Source organism: Thamnophis elegans, chromosome 2, assembly GCF_009769535.1.
Source record: "Thamnophis elegans isolate rThaEle1 chromosome 2, rThaEle1.pri, whole genome shotgun sequence".
NCBI lineage: Eukaryota > Metazoa > Chordata > Lepidosauria > Squamata > Colubridae > Thamnophis > Thamnophis elegans.
In genome coordinates, this window is record NC_045542.1 from 72848100 (window position 1) to 72866881 (window position 18782).

Below are 18782 nucleotides of genomic sequence, written 5' to 3' on the forward strand. Positions count from 1 at the left end.
TAGGAGTTGAATCAGAAGATTAAGAGGTTGATTGGTGTGGCACCTTGTGGGATAGGTTATTTATTATTATACAATTGTATCACAGCGGCCAGTTGTTTCGCCGGATTTGGCTTTGGTTACTAGTCGGGCCCCACCCAGGGGCCTAGGATTATTATTATTATTATTATTATTATTATTATTATTATTGATGTTATTGTTGTTGTTGTTATTGTTGTTGTTGTCTTTATTGAGTGTTATGAATCACCCAGGATTGCAATGTGAAAGCTATATAATTTTTTAAAATATTATTTTTTAAAAAACCCATCCTTGGTCATTAACCCATAATTCTTCTAAGGCCATTTCAGTTATCTTCATAATCACTCCCATTTCCCTTATCTATTGTCATTCCATTCTTCTACTTCTTCCTAGTCATGTCAAGCATGATTTCCTATGCTTCTCTCAACTTTGCCAAAACTAATAAAAATATTACATCTTGGTGAGCAAATGACTAACAGTGAAAGATTGAAAGACAAGTATATTTACATAAAGTTGCCAGTGATTCCCAGGGAGTGAATAAACTGTCAAAATTGCACCACTAAATATAATTAAAAGGAACATGACAATTCCATTTCTCTTAGATGGATAAAGCAACACAAACAAGTCTAAGCCATCCAGGGGTAATATAGTTGAGTGTTACAGCTTTCTACCATAATTATAAACATATTATGACATATTATAGTCTTTCCATGTCATGGTCAAAAATTAAATTTTTCAGCAGCAATATCAAGGAATCAAGATAAGATTATTTTCTTTGCCTATATTAAACTATGTGAGAATTGACAATAATCATACAAGATTGATATTGTGATGAAAGAAGTTTACAATGACTTTGTAGTATCATACAAAGGTCTGTTAATAATGATTTCATATGGTTCTAATATATGATGCAAATAGGTCTATTTCCTCTTGAAGGAATGATATGTTCAAAGCTTTTACTCAAAGGAAATGTCTCTGAATCAATAAAATATGTACAATTTACTTTTCATATACCAGTTTTGAACAGAAAGATATTTTATAACTCCTTCCTATCCAAGGAGTTGGGTAAGAGTTAAAGAAAGACTTGTTTCATGAATATAACAGAATCAAATTTTCTGTTGCATTTTATTTCTGAAGCCGATTACCCCAAACAACTAATCAAATTGACAAATGATATGGTAGATTAAATTTTTGATTAGTGCTTGTTCAGCACTAATGAGCATCTAGCATAATTACCAAAGAGCTGTTATCCATTCAAGCCCCTGGATAATAAGCACTAGGACTGTATATGGCATTTGGCTCTACTACAACCATCAGCAACATTTTAATCTGTAAAGGAATACAAGCACTGGCAGAACAGAAATAATACACAGTCTATGCATCTTTATTTACTTTCGAATAAGTCATTTGTAAATGTGAGAGGGTGTGTGCACTCACTTATTACCTGTCATATTTAGAAATAAGTCTAATGCAAGCTCTTCTCTGAGGAAAAAGAAGTGATAGATTGTATTTGTTTTAGTTAGGTGAAAGGGAACATTTATGTATCATTTGTTAAAAGCTAAATAATTGGTTCAAATATGCTTGTGTTAATACAAGCTTTGTGTTTTGCTTAGAACACCAAAAAACAAACTTATCATATATTCAAGCTTAAGCAGTTTAAGATAATTTACTTTAATATGACCATATTATTTGTGTGTTCATAGATTTGACACTTTTTAAGTTTCTCTGCAGGTCTATTACCACTGACAGTGGCCAAAGAAGGAACCAAATTTTTCTTTCCTCTATATATTAAAGATACCTGAACACTTTTATTTGACAATTCACCCACCGTTTATAATATAAAAGAGTGAATGATTTAAAACAAGTTCTACTACCTACGAATCATCTTACAAGATAAATAAATCCGCAATCAATGTAACTTGATTATATTATAATTTAATTCCTTAATATGATAGGAAACTGATGATTTCACTGCTTTATCTAGTTGTAAGATTTTATTTCCTAATTATATCACAAACAGAATTTGGAGTCACACATGTGTATCTATCTATCTATCTATCTATCTATCTATCTATCTATCTATCTATCTATCTATCTATAATTCTTTGAGATTTTGAGAACATCCTTGCTAAATTATTTCAAAGTTGTAAAATATATTATTTTATCATTCATTCCTATTAATGATGAATTTTTAAAACAAATTGCCTTCAGTTTTGATAACTATAAAATATTGGATTAAATCTGCCTTTCTAAATACATTTGGAATGCAGACTGCTTCTGTATAGTTATTATAAAAACTTCAAAGCCATGCTTGTGAAGTCACAACACACTCCCTTATTACTTTTATCTCAATATTCTCATATTTCTTGAAAAATTGAACCTGAATTTAACTCCCACCCAAAAGAGTAAATAACAGTTATAAACAATGACATCCACTGCAATGTCCAACTTTTATGTCAACTTGTGCTGAAAACAATTCCAGCTGATGTCCTTGCCCATCTATTAGATTGTAAGTATTTGTATGCATGCATGTACATTCACATATATACCTTCCAGAAATAGTCTTTGGAGATTCTCAATCATCTAGATTATGGTTGTTACAAAGGTTGTTACAAAGATGCTTTTTTTAAAAAGGTAACTCAACTTTCTTCACTTGCCTCCAGACGTTCTAAATATTTCAACACTGGAAATTTTTAAGAAGAGATTGGATAGCCATTTGTCTGAGATGGTACAGGGTTTCCTGCTTAAGCAGGTGGTTGGACTAGAAGACCTCCAAGGTCCCTTCCAATTCTGTTATTCCATTCTTGGTTGTTGTTGTTTTTTGCTTTGAAAATGTTTCACTTCTTATCCAAGAAGCTTCTTTTCAGAGGGAAAAAAACCCCAAGAAAGTCCAAATGTCTTTTGGAAAAAGCACCTTTGGGAATTCCAGAAATACATTCCAAGGACAAAATTGACAGAAAGATAAAAAGCATGAGAGAGTTATTATTAGGAGCCTGAATTAATGAACAAAGGACTCCTCATTGAATGGTCATAATCTATCTTGTTGATCCAGCATGAGTTGGTAAATAACTATTTTTCAATGTCCACTCTAGAGATAAAAGAGAATGACCCCAGGTGGCTTCTGTATCTATGGGAGGTCTAGAACTAGGACATCATATAAATTTAATAAATAAAATATATATTTCCCTCACTCCTATTTTAACTATTTCCAATACTGATTAACATTGTCTTTTTTCCACACAAACAAAAAACCATGGAATACATGCTCTGATTCCCATCTCTCCTTCCAAGAAAAGAAGGAAGAAAAAAACCTGAAGAAAAATATATGCTGGTGATTGGGATAACTAAGAAAGAAAGAGGGAAGGGAGGAAACAAAATGGGAAAGAGAGTGAGCAAAAAATTAGAGAAGGGCAAGGGGAGAGGAACAGCAACAGATATGGAAGGTAAGAAAAGAAGAACAAAGTTCTCTTCAAATGTTACAGAAACAGTGTATTTAACCAGGCTAATGTTCAAAGATATCCAGCAATATTGCAACACTGATGTCTGATGTCACATATTTTTCTTTGTCATTTCTTTCTTTGCAATATTTTCTTAAACTGTATCACTGAATAGAAAGTAACCTGTTCCTGTGATGATTCAGATAATTGTTTAGGGAAATGTTTTACTCTCAGTTCAAATTGTGATTTTACAACTTTGTATTGATGTTATTTTTGTCAGTTTATTTATTTATGTTATGCACACATAATGAACAAAACTATGTATAATCTTTTTCCAATAACAAAGTGTTTTATTCCATGATTTCATCTATTACCAAAACAAGGTTGTCATTTTAGTTAGTGGAATTTGATTTTAGAAACAGCAGCAAATTTTTGTATACTTCAACCAAGATAGTAATGTCGAAAAAAACAAAAGAAGTCAGGAGAACAAAATGTAAGAAAAGACCTAATCATGTGCAAAGACAAAGCTGGGAATCTAAGATGGGAATATCCAAAATATGACATAAAATTTAGGAACCAACAGACTACAGAAATGGGAAGAAATTGAAAAAAGGGAATTATCTTATTTTTACTAGTTATTATTTCAGAATTCCCAAAGGAACAGACACCAAATTATATCCCAAACTGCTTAGTTGATGCCTTTTACCTGAATTTTAATTAATTTGACATTTTAATTTAGTAGTAAAGTAGTAAATTTAATTTAGTAGTAAAGTAGCAATAGCAGGATTTTTTATCTCAACTTGTTATACCAAGTTGACAGACTATTAGTGCTCGTCTTAAATAATATTACTATTAAAATGAATTTAAGTGTAACTTAAACCCAAAATAAAAACATTAACTTACTTTTATTGCAGTTTAACACGGTCTATCTTTCCCCAAGTTGCAACATTTTTGTTTGTAAAAATATTGCCATAATAATAACAATGATAAAAAAACCTTATTACCCATTTAGAATTAGACGAGAAAGAGGGGAAAGAAGGTTGTGAAAAAAGATTCATATAGTAAGATTATTTTATAGAAAAAAACAATAATTTCAATATTTTGATAGTTTTCATTAAGATCCAAATGACTAAATGATTTTATATACAGAACTAGAACACGTTACAACAACGGTCCAAGTTTCTTCACTTGGGTCTTAAATTGATAGATTTAATGATACACATTCTTTTGAGATCATGGCACTTACTTTTTTTTGGAATATATTGCATTCATATAATAGTCATGGTAATAAAACTTTGCTATTCGTTGCATCCTTATAAGCAACATGCATTTCTCACATATAATGTCTTCAATGAAAATGGTTCAAGCACAGCAATATTTTTCCCCACAAATATTTCACTATCAATGTCTCACATGTTTTCTTTTTATATATAACAGTATTTGTTACACTTCTTTGTTGACATAGAGGCTTTCCACTGATATATCTAATAACTTGGGTGAATTACAGTTTTATCATAATCCTTGCATTAAAAGATAGACAACACAGTAGTTCAAGTGTAATTTCTTTTTTAAATAATGCAAGTATAAACCTATATTTGATTGAGTACATGTTTTGGATCTTAATTTAATACCCTCGTAACAGGATTGAATACACGATTTTCTTTCTTGTCAGATTTTTGAGAAAAGTTCAAAAATACACAAAAGGTACCTGCTTCTTTTAGATAAACATTTTCAAAGCTTCAACCAAAATAGCAATTGCTTGCTGATGATGTATGTTCTTTGATCCTTTGAGTACAATGGAAATTCCATTAAGAACAAGCTAAGTTTCCCATACAATCTGAGTGTCTTAATTTTTGAGTGTGTAAAAATACAAAAGGGTAGAGCGAGGCATGTAGACATTTTATTAACTTTTCTTTTAATAAATGAAAGTAGATTGAGAGTCATAAAACCATCTTGAAAATAGAGGTCTTCGAAGTTATAATCTTTTCAATCATAAAACACTGTGAAATTCTGTCTACCAATATTTAATGGCATCCCCTGAGAGAAACAATACGTACAATTTTACTAATTATGAAATCCTGTAGAAATAAGGTTATAGTTCATCTTATGAGTCCACCTAAGGAGCACAGACTTAAAACCTAGAATGTATCTATTATCATTACTTGAAGAACGTGTATTTCTAGCCAATTAATTTTTAATGTAATCAAATTAATTGAAATTAAGAACATATTCTTTATTACTTCAGTGCAACTTTTTTGCATCTGAAGCCCATGCCAGTATAGGAGTAACAAACGTGGATCCACTAGATGTTTCAAATGCAATCTGACAGACAGGGATTGGAATTGAATATCAGGAAAGCCTAATTGAGACTATAGAATTTAAATTGTTTTAAATTCAGAAAAAGTAATTTGTAGAAGAAGAAACAATCAATCTCCTGCTGTAGAAAGCTGTCAAAGTACACTTACCTTTGACTTTTCTTAAAATAATAGGAATTGAGGGTAATGCACAGATATTACAGCCCAGAGTTGCTGGGATTCACCAGGGTAAAAATTTAATAAAATAAAATAAAAAGTTATTGAATAAGAAATAAAAATGGTTAAGCTATGCAAAACATATTAGTTTCTATGCAGGCTGTTAAAAGACACATTTTATATTTTTAGAAAGATCAAAACACTCATAAAATATATTTTAAGCATACTAGCTCTACCACTAATTTTTTAACCCGGCTGATAGGAAGTTGCGGAAACAAGTTGGTTCATTTTTGGCAAAAGAAAGCAAAAATGGTTTGAAGACCTATTCAGAGATATTCTGACCACAGCAGTGAAGATATTTTCCTTCTTCCAAAGCTAGTATTGTTCTAGCTCCTATCTTAATCAAGTGTCGCATTGCGGCATATAACATACTCCTAATTTTATCTTTATAATTTGAACATGACCACTAGGGGTCTTGAATGGCAGCGAATGAAGATCTAAAGCATACGTAGTAGCTATCTAATATAATGTGAAGTCAGAGAAATTACTTTTCAATCCTGTTTTTTGCTTATTACAACTATGAGAAGAAATATACTCCAGAGAAGTGCTGCAAGATGCCAGGAAACATCTAGCTCTAACATTTACTTTTGCAAAGGAAGAAAGGAAATAATCTTGTTGCCCCCATAACCAAATATTTTAGAAATGACGTTTACTTCTCCAAATCCTTGCCATTTGTTAACATGAAAGGAAGAGTGAATATACACCAGCATTTGATGCTTTTAGATTCAAAGGAGCTAAAAATGTAGATGTAGCTAGTGAGTCTCTATAAAAAAAGCCAATGATTTTACGATAACAATATTTGCATTAAAAATATTTTTAGAAATCAAATTGACATGAGTGTCTGGAATGCATGCAAACTTCACAAATTGGTAACTAATGGTGAGTAAAACATTCCAAACATTAAAGGAGTTAACTCAAACCTATCTATATTCTCATCATTTGAGATCATTCTGCAGATTATTATTTATATAGTCTCAAAACAGTGATTCATTTAAGAAGGAAAATTATTTTCATTCCCATCACCATATTTGCAGTATATCTAAAAGATTGTTCTATACCTCCAGAACAAAACATCATAAAGCTTCTTGCAAAAACTGAACCAATCAAATTACTTGAACTCAACATGGCATCTGAACATGGATCCCACATAGTCAACCTTACTCACAGTAGATTACTTTGACCCTCTTAAGAACAATAGTTTTATAATAGATTATCAAATCTACTAATACATAAAAAAACAATGTTGAAGTCAAAATGTAGTTCAGTTCTTTTCCAAAAAATATAGTTGTTGAATTAACTGCCTTAAGTTTTCAACCCTGGTAGAAGAAAGACTTTTCCAGATTTTTATTTTGCAATTGTTAGTCTACATTCTTAACCACTAAACAATATATCACAAAACTAAAAAAATGGAAATATAAATGTTGAATACTTACTGTGTTCCATTTGTGTTACGTTCCCAAAAAAGATTTAGAGAAAAGCATAAATAAATTAGAGTTAATCTAACAATACTGCTCCCTCTCTAGTAATACTCCAAAAACATGAAAATAAGCTAAATATGATTTATCATGGATTTGATAAACATAGTTGGTTTGGCTTTAGAATACACATTTTAATGGCTATATCACTAAAGGAAGTCTGTCCCATAAACTCAAATCAAAACTGATAAGTGCCTCACCTGAGTGCTAGCAATGCCAATGCAGGAAGAGGTGGCAAGAGATGGATCTTAAGATAACACAAACCCACCTGAATTACACCAAGACGCAAATAGGCAGCTTCCGCAGTTGGTGAAGAGATAAAATAAGCTCCCCTCCTCTAACCCCGCCCAGCAGGCTGGCAAACTCATTTTGGTTTGGCAGAAGCTGAGTGGTCTTCAAAGATGGTGTCATAGGGACCGCATTGCGGCAGTTCATGCTCTACCGCATGGCCAAATGCAAATATGAAACTGATTAATGCAAGTACTTTACCAAAAATGATGAAAAGCGGACCTGGTGAATAATGCCATGCACACCCTAAGAGACTAGAGGGCAGGAATACCTCCAGTTGGGAACTCTAAAACATGGCGGGATAATCTTCTCTATGAAAGGTCTTTCACTGTAGTCTTATTTCTATTTGCTTAAACACTGAAGCTATATATTTTATTAATATCCCAATTAGTTTTTGAAGACAAACAAATCATCTAGATTTTTAACTTGAGTAAAGTAAAAGTGTTAAATTCTTATTATAAGTAAAACTTCAGGGCAAAATCTGAATTAAGCAATAGGCAACCTACAGAAGATAGTATTCTATGATATAAATTAATGAATGAATATGAATATGATCAGGGAAATCAGTGGCCATTTTTTGAAACATGTCCACATTCTCTAGATATTTTATTATTATCATTATTAATAATGGTGGCCTTTCCCATTTTTATTGAAATTTGGTTCATTTCATTATTAATAAAGAAAACCTCATGAGGAAGGTCTGGATTTTTGATGGGATAAGAAAATAAGATTTTCATAAAAGAATTTGGACACCCCAACATAGATGGCTGGTACTGCAGTGTATTTTTCCCTAGACACCTAAAGTTCATCTCATAATATTTCATACAAACTACACTGTACTGCAAATTTTACAAAATATAAGAATGAAAATAATTGCCATTATACTGAGGGCACTTTACCTGACAATGTTTTTAGTTCCCAGTAGCCTAAAAATTTCACTATATCCACTATATTTCTTTACACATTGAAAAATGAATTTTTAAAAGCTTCATGGCATTTTGAAAATAGCAGCACATGTGGCTGCTGATTAAGGGTCCAGCCATTAGCTCAGAAGAAGCAGACTGCCTCACTAAGGGTCAATAAATTCAATTACTTAATGTACTATTGTAGTTTAACACTTCAAATATTTAGATTTTATTGATGCATCAAAATGCATTATAAATGCTTAAATGTAATCTATATTTATTTTTTAAAATGAATGATTAATGTTTATTGGAATGGTCAAATCTCAAATCACTATACATTGACATTGTGCTCACCATCAATAAAACTGTTATATTTTGCATTGAGGGTATCTGATTGCCACAATTTACAATTTTACAATGACAATTTAGGGAAGTAGTGGAAAACATTCTATGGATAGAAATTAAAAACTAGAGATAATTCCTAACAATTTGAGGCACTTTAAAGTACATCCATACTATTATTTGTTCCATAAAAAACAGAATTTGACATATTTACCCAACTTTTTCAGTTTCTTTTTAAAGTCTTAGATTAGATTTTTTTTTTAAATGAGAAATATGACTCTACCTGATCTTTAGATGAGATGCTTTGGTAAAATATGACAAAACATTTCAGATACCTGAAACAATGCTATATAAAAGGAGTAAAGACATTGTCTCTGTCTTTCTACAATATGGGATATTGAATAATACATAAAAAATACAGGAATGCTGTTTCCAATTAAATGCTAGAGAAAATATTTTAACATAAAAGGTGGAATGGGTTATTTAGGCATTGCAATCTGACCCTTGCCTGAATAACCCATTCCACTTTTATGGTTCTACAAATAGTGTGTTTTGTCTCATTGTTTGCTGAACCTACACATGGAGTCACGTGTACATTGGTACCAGAATTTTATCAAAAGGCTCATCAGTATAATTTTGAAATGATAATAAAAAAATTTGAATGACAGTGCATACTAAATCATTCATAACATCCACTAATCAAGAAAGTTAGGGATATTTTTTTGTTGGGAGGGGTGAAGAGCAACTACCATTAGGGCCTTTGGGGATTTTTCAGATACATTAATTAAGTCTAAATTAAGCCAGCCCATCATATCTTTTTCACTGCTGGTAGACAATATAAAATCTACCACCTTGATAGTATCTTGCAGCTGGTTTTTTGTTTTTTGTTTTTTTTGCTGCTTTATTACAGCATGTGCAATAGTCAGGAAATAATTTATGTAAGGAAATTCTGGTAGACAAAATAGGATCTTACTAAATAAAACATAATTCTTGGATATTTAAAAGTTTATGGGTCCTTTTACATCAGATTTCTATGTATATTTAGAGAAGCTCTTTCTTCTAAACTGATCTTCCGACATTGTGGTTTCTAATATGTCTAATCTGATTCCAAAAAAGGAAATTGAAGCTGCTAGCTGGATGTTTTTTTCCAGCACATTGCTCCTTTACTACAATGATCTACAATAGGACAGGGACTGATAAGGAAAATTAGTGGGCATGTTGATGCTGCTTTCTCCTGGAACATCTCCAGACAGTTAGTGAGGTGTTTTTTTTTTAAAGAACTATCCATCTTTATACAAATCTCTTGGAACATGTCTTCAAAACAATCTGCCAAAACAGGTGTGACTTCTGATCTGCTTCCAAGTGAAAAAAAAAAATAGACTGGGAATTAGGAAAACTGATTTTTCTTCATGTGTCCTGATTTTAAATGAAACAAATCACTACTGCCACTGTAATTTATTTCCACTTCAACCATGTGAAAATTCAATATACCAAACTTAATAAAATGAATTAATTCTGCATAAAATAATGCCAATTATGCATTCGTGTTTCAAACGTATTCCTTATTATATATGTGCTAAATATGAATTATAGCTAAACAGAGAATTTTTAAAAACAACCCCTGTATCCCATATCAATTCAAGGCAGGCTCTAAAGCCTTATATAAACAGAGAATAAGTTCTTCATTAAATATTCTGCTTTCATAGTGACAGTTATGAATGCAACTCACACAATCCACATTTAATTCTAATTGCCTAAACTGATGATACTTGTTGGCAAAATAGAATAGCAAATCACACCCTTTTGCCATTCACTGATATTCATTAAACAATGACACTTCATTTATTTAGAATTATGTCATGATTTGAAACACCACATCTAATTAGATACAAATAAGTACATAACTCACAAAACAACAGGTTGTTAAGTAAAATAATTTCAAGTCCTATTCTTGGTAATGAAGAATACAATTTTAATTAACAAATAGAAGTAACGTATATTATGCCTTACAATTCAACTTACAGGTGTAAAAGTAATCTGAAAGATTGCTGTGCCAGTACTATTTCTACAAAGGAATGTCAAAGGTCACAAAATAAGAAGTGGTACTTCTTAAAGAGGAACAAGCGGAGGAAATATATTACCATCTGTCACGCCAAGTCATTTCCCCTTTCTTAATTTTAATTTTAGAGTAGGGGATACTTCATGACTATCAACTAAATTTCATGTGCAGGACCTAAGGTATAAAATAAGCTATTCATGGGAACAGAACAATGCATACGTCCCTATGGATTTTCATATTGGTAACAAAATGTACAAAATATGACGCTTTTATAAGCTGCTAGCCAAAATACAGCCCAATTCAAAGAAAGGATGTAATCACATTTTCCCCTAAATATGGCTTTTAACATATGATAATCATCCTCATTTAAATTTAATTTCCTAGGAAAGGATCAAGGGAAATCTTATTAAGGCATTATCTGGAACTGCCATAAACATGCCAATTCTCCATATTTATTCCAAATGTATTTTTTTCAATGAAGACAGTCCACGGGATTCCACCCATTAGGTAAGTATCCATAACTGATAAATGCTGAGCTAATTGTATATGTATTCCAGATTCCAACTGGACTCCCAAAAGTGAGAATTCAAAGAGATTTAATAATTAAAAGGAATAATTTGAGATGTGTGCGCTTTAGTGTACAAAGACGTCCACAAACACAAATAGCAAGATTCTGACTTTATTACAGGAGAAATTCCTCCTCCCATGACCTCTTTCCTGCCTTACATATTGGATAGAGCATTGTGTTCTAGACAGTGTCAGAATCTCACCATAGCAGTATAATAAAGCAGAAGGGGCTGCTACTGAAAAGAATAGTATCTTTCTATACACGCACTGGTGCGTTGAATAAATTAAAATTATTTTGTTTAATTTCACATTTTTAAATTAAAAAATTAAATTAAAATATGCAAGATTTGAATCTCTTTCCCTACTTTGGGGGCTACTGAGTACTGACATTTCTATGTTCTACTTCTTCACCTGTCCCCAAAAATAGTTTGCATAAAATAATCCTAATAAAATGGGTTACAGCTTGATTTTAGTTCAGTTCCATTCCTTGGAGTATTATTAAGCTTTATTTTCTATATACTTTCTGCTTCATGAAGGAAGACACAACAGTAACAATATAAACCAGAATTATATAATGTATGAAGCAAAGACAACAAATCTATATCCAAATAATTTATGAGAAGAAGGTTAATGAATAATATAAGTTAGAAACATTGCTAAAAGAACTACTTAATTTAGTCCAGTGCTTGATAATGGCAAATAACAGTTCCCTGAAAAAAATTGGAAATCCATATATAGATTCTATATTAATAATAAAATGGATGTTTGTCAAATATAAATGAATGATGCAGACTGTGAAATTACTTTTTCGCCATAAATCCTAAATATTGGGGGGAAAGTATTTCATTGGTATTATGAGTGTATATTTAATAAAAGGGAAATCTTATAACTCAAATTATAGGAAGGTGATCTATCTTACACAAAGTTGTTATGTGAATTATTTATAGAGCTTAACAATCGACTTCCATAATTTTCTGATCACTGTTATCAATGGACAGTGTTACATGAATGAAGAAAACATTTAGTAAGTAAAACCTCATATGTTTTCCCAGACAATTTAAGGGCAAGTAATTGAGCATTATTTAAGCAGAAATTAGGTGGCTATACATATACGCGGTGAAAGTTTTTTTGTGACCATCTTCAGGTTTTCATTTGTTTTCTCTTTTTGCCTTTTTAAGACTAATGAGTGACATTTTGTGAGCATTTTAAAACTTATCTTTCTCAAATTCTGTAATTAAATCAATTCAACATGCAAACGTCATTTTATTAAAACCAACTTTTTTAATGATATTTATTTTATTTATGCTCTTTTTATTGAGATTATTTTAATTACTGATTGGGAATTTTCAAAGTTTGATACAAGATAGGCTGCTATATAAACATTTTACATACACACAGACATACAGCGTATTTATACATATGCATATTTCCAAAGTATTATCTGTGCTTTAGAAATCAAAATCAAACCATACATGTTTAGCAAGTTTTCAAACACTGAAGTGATTTAAAGGAAAAATATCAAAATAATTCAAAATTTTGTCGGTAATGAAATACATTTTTACATTAAATTTCTTGCAATTAAAAATAAAAGTATTCCCAATTAAATAGCCAAAATAAATAAATAAAAATAAAGCAGAAGAGCTGGATGGATTTTTCAACAAGAGGTTAATTTATTTATGTACAAATACTAATATTTAATAAACACTGGCTGCTCTACCAGTATTAAATGCAAAAGGATTAGCATTTATTTGCTGTGCCCTCCACCAAATAAATAAATAAGACAACACATCCCTAATTCAAACTGAGGTTGTCAGCAGGTGGCAGCACTTATCTGGCTTTGTCTAGACTCAGGAGCTTAGTAAAGTCAGGCCTAGTTTTCCACTCAAAGGGAGACCGCCAAGGAATACCACAGCGTTACCCATACTGGATATGAAACCATGCCAAAAGGAAGCAAAGGCAAAGCACTTCCATATTACTGCCATGGAACTGCATGGTTGTATCTATATTGTCATCAACAATTGATCTCAAATTGGGAAAGTCTTGCCTTTTACTTACAGTAAATAGCAACACATTATATGCCCGCCCTTGTTTCCAAAACTCATTCCCACTTTTTTCTATCAGATTCAATGGCAGAAGAAAGGAAATGGACATGATTTTCAGATAAGGGAAAGTAGAATAAATTCATCATAAACACTTCCCGATGTTAATAGGGTACCGGTTTAAATGTGACCAATATAAAGCCAGTTTGCAAGCTAATATTACACATATCTAACATCGGCACTTTTAGGTAACTACAATGTCCATCACATCTCTTACCTTGGTAAGGCCTAATTTCATTTACTCCTTGCTCTACTTGAAATAGCATATGTTTAAAAGGCAAAAAAGTTTTGAGAACATTTGTTGGCATGCATAGTAAAGTTTCGTATCTTCAGAATATAACTGTTTGAGATCCTAATTCAACATATCAGAAAAGGAAGAATTTGTTCCTGACATCTTAAAGTCTCTATTTTTTGCCAATTACACGCAGTACCTTTCAGCATCAAACACCTTTGTTTCATTAAAAATAATTAAGAACATGTTAGCATCAAGCCCAAACAATGTTTGCTCAAATAGCCCTTCTACAGAAAACACCTCTATCTTATTTATTTATTTTTTTTGTAATGCATTATTCCTTTTGTAAAAAGATTTTCGGAATTAAAATGTTGAACAAGCCTTTCACAAAATAGTCTTAATTTAAAACTTAGGTTTGTGACAATTCGACCTACTGCAAATAAACTATTTGAAAACACAAAGCCTCTAATTTAAACTACAGATGTTTAAACAGAGGTATGAAGTTGGTAATATGCTCATAGTGTTCACAATAGGATGTTCTCCTAGCTATTGTGCTGCACTTCTGTGCCTTTCTCTATGTTGGACAATTATGCTCTCTCCTAAGTCAACTGTAAACTGCCTCCAATATTGTGCCAGTCAAACCTGTTAGCCATCCTTTGCTAAGGTTTTAGATTTTAATGTAGAAAACACCAGGTCCTACAGAATCATTACATCCCATCTGTTCAACATAAAAAGCAGCATAGCTTTATGCTCCTTAGGACCATAAGAACCAAATCTTCTTTTATGGTTTAATTAACAATAACCTCAAACCAGTGGGTGACAAATTTATGTTTGCTGGCTGTGCACTTTAGCCAGAAGGCGAGAGGGGGGGGAGGAATAATGAGGGTGACCCAGAGGAAAAAAACCACAAAAATAAAAGCATTGCAACGCATGCACACACAAACATGCATGGCTGTGCATGTGCATGCAGGCGCACACACGTCCGCACACCCAGAGACAAGGAGAAAGTCAACTCACAGAATCTCCAAGTCACGGAGGGCTCGGAAAGCTCCATCTTCAATGCAGCTGATCTGATTGTTGTCCAGTTGCCTGCAGGAAGGAAGGAGGGAAGGAAAAGGATGAAGGCTTGCCTGGTAGCCACGCTGCCTTGGAGCACCATGTCCTCAGCTTCCCTGTCACCAAGGTGTCCCTCCACCCCTCTGCAGTCTTTGCTTGTCACCGGGCGAAAGCTTGCTGGTAGCCTGCCACGCTGCTCTGTCTCTTCTCACTGACTCTCTAAAAGAGCTGCATACTACAGCACACTGAAGCCTGTCAGGTCTCAGTAAATATTAATTGTGCTTTCCCCCCCCCCCTCTAAGGCAGAAGGGAATAATTTCATTACATTAGGACATCCAATCCATTATGAGCTTTTACCGTCATGTCACTGAAACAATTTCATTAAGCTAAAGGCCTGTAAATCATTGGAGGTCACTGTGCTGCCCCCGTGACCTCCCAGAATGCTGCTTTTCTCCTTTTACTGGAAGTTGTAGTTCTCCATCCTAAGAGTACTAAATCTCAAGCCTTTATCTGCCCAGGAGGTCCCAGGGTGCACAGGGAATATACCCATTCCAAATTAGCCTCGGCTAATCTAATTGTATAGTCTTTTTATTATTACAAGCATCAAATGTCTGTGGTGGTTCAATGTTCGCTTGCATTGTTGCTGGCCCCATCTGGAAGGCCTCACTATTGACACATTTCTAACCAGCATGAGCAGGAAAGATCTAATCATCAAATCAAATGTCAGGATAGACACACTTGCAGCTAATCAGTTACTTTGGATATAATGGAATAGACCGGTTCAAATATAAGCAAGACCAAATAAGGGAAGAAAGGAGAGCTCTCAAATCACTCCTTTCAGAATCAGACCAGGTATTTATTTATTTTTTGTACACAAAAGAACTCAGTGATTGGCCCTAGATTTACACCAAGCCCAGCTATTTCTGATCACAGATGTGCATTGCCCATTGAAGAATAATTAATTATTATACAGACTTTTCATGAATTGCTTTGGGACATATTTGGCTGAAAAAATAATCTTCTTGAGAAGTAGCATATTTTTAAAACATTGCATTTTATTTCTATAGCCATTTTTATTGCTTTAATCTGCTTATGCCTATTTTCTTGTATGATTTATGGCGTCAAAACACGATACCCCTCCCTCCCTTGGGAAATAAATGCATAAATGTATTCCCAGTTACACACTTCAGGTACTGCTGAAGTTAAAAGTGCTAAATATGCTGTTTTTATAATCAGACATGCAATAAAATGTTGCAGTATGGAGTGTGGTTGCTCAAGATTGTGCCAATGATGCAATTTTTCTACGCATAGTTTTGACGATTTCTTCATGGATGCTGTCATTTTGGCTATATAAGAATTGATGCACGGAGAATGACTTCCATCCTTAGTATACTGTATGTGATTATAGTGCCGCTGGAATACTTTGAACTCATTGGAGTCAAAAAGCTTGAATAATTACCGTAGATCTTATTACCCAAATTAACTGTTTTGTATAAAATAAGGTTCTAATAATGTAAACCAGATCATAGATGATGCAAGTTGAAAAACCTAGAGTTAATTATTAAACAGTTGTAAGCTTTATATCAGAATACACCGAGTTTTCAAAATAATAGAATAGAATATGCTTAAATTTCATTCAAATCAGATCATACCATTTTTAGAAAGCACAGGCCTCTTAATGGGTTGTGAGTTAAAGACAGGTAAAAATACTTAAGAACACCTAAAAGTGACCTTTTATACATCCTTAGGAATTCTAACAAAATCAAACCACTGTTGAAGGGACAATATTGGGGGATCAGATAGTTAGAGAGATAAATTTAGACAGCTTTTAAAATACCCAAACGTTACTGCCTGCAATGGAATTCCTATCATATTTCAAATCCTGGTCAAATCATTATTTCCATTTTTCCACCTTTGATGATAAAGTTTTTGGGAATATACTATTGAGAATTAAATGAGAATAATATGACTCAGTGATGTCTGTTAATTAAATAACCTTCCTTAGACAGGAATTTTGATTTTTTTAAACTTATATTTGTAACACAGTTTTAATCTTGCCATTGCTTGGAGCCCACTATTCACCATGCATTCACTGATAGCTCTTCTCAGCCTCGTGAAGCTAAACACTTAATAACTCATGACTGATTTCACAATCCTCCTCATACAATAAAGGCAATTTAGCAATATACCTGGGAGAGTGCGAGAGCTTCTGAAATACAAAAGCAAAACCTTGGCACTTTAGTTCTGCCTGCACCTGAGCTGCTTTTGTTTTTGGGGCTGTTTTTGTTGTTTTGTTGATAAGCAATTGCTGCTCAATGCTCATATATTTAATAATACGGGCACGCTTTATACTTACAATATTATATCAGAATGCAATGCAGAAGAGTAGAATGTATATTTTAACATGAGGGAATGCCATAAGTTACAAGCATAATGCATAGATTTGGGAAAGCTTTTATTTACACACACCATTTTTCTACTTTATGTGAAGGCACTGGACTGTATTGTGGGAGTATAATTTTTAAAATAATCAGATTATTCACACTTTCATAGTTTAACAATCATAGAAAGAAAACAAGGTGCCTAGGTAAACAAACAAATTGTTCTTCCAAACTGTGCCTATCATCAAATAAAAAGAAATGGATTTATGACCCTAAAATATCATGAGGATCTTTGGATCATTCCCACTCCCGGAATCTATGAAGACAAATATTGCAGAACTGGTTCCATAGCATTACTTTTCCTCCATTGAAAATTAACAATAATATCACTAGACTGAAATAAACATAATACAGTTACACAAGAAAATATGAATGTACAGTAATGTACCCAGATCTATACATGATACTGTCAAGTATGTTTAAGTCAGGGAATTGGATTAGATGACCTACAAGGTCCCTTCCAACTCTTGTTAATCTGTACCTCTCCACAACAACTACATCCAGATAATTATTTCTGAAGACAGGCAAAATGCTCAAAATAATAATAAATAATTTCAACAATGTACATCAGAGAAAAAATATTTATAGGAAGAATGATTTTATGATATTGGAGAATATGTAACTGACAACAATATTCTTCATTACAGGAAAAAAATTCTCAATTTATTTTTAAGACTGAAGACTAAGAGGCTACAAGATGATCTTGACTTTTAACTTAATGTATATAAGGCTATTTAGTTAAACCTGATATTTAGCTGAACAAAAGTTCAACCCACCCAGCCGAATGTATAGCTTGCACTGGAGGATCTGTAATACAGTATTCTCCCAGGAGAATGCTTAATGAAATTTAAGGCATGCAAGTTTAGAATTTAAGGCATGCAAGTTTAGTTTTCAAATGCATTTGAAGCAAAAAAAAACCTACCCATACACCAGCTATTCTAAGACTATTTTAAAAAATACATGTATGATGCCATGCAGAGTTAAGTTTTTACTTTTGACTTAAGCACAGTTCTTTAAGGATATTTGTGTCACTTTGGATTCAGCTCTGAAGCTATCCTTTGTTGAGATGACAGAAGAGAAAAGAATTGCATAATTTTCTTTTTAGTGTGAGAGACCAGAAAATTGTTTGGTTTTTTTTGAAGCAGAGTAGAATTTTTGGCATTTTGTTTCCATACTGGTCAACTTCCTGTAATAGTCCATTGCTTGCTCGACCCACCATACTAATACTTTTGCATTGCTCTCTAGATATTGAGATTAGTGTCCATAAAAAGAATCCACTTTCTGAAAGTCTAGGGAGTAGAAATTGAAATCCCTGCCATGCAGGGAAAATGTGAA

The 18782-nt window shown here is 32.7% G+C and overlaps 1 protein-coding gene across 1 annotated transcript in view; it reads right to left on the bottom strand.

Moving 5' to 3' along the window:
• SLIT3 (slit guidance ligand 3) overlaps window positions 1-18782 on the bottom strand; it is a 506804-nt gene that overhangs the window by 187714 nt on the left and 300308 nt on the right. The window contains 1 exon segment of the mRNA XM_032210926.1: window positions 14968-15039. Coding sequence (XP_032066817.1) covers window positions 14968-15039 — 72 coding nt within the window.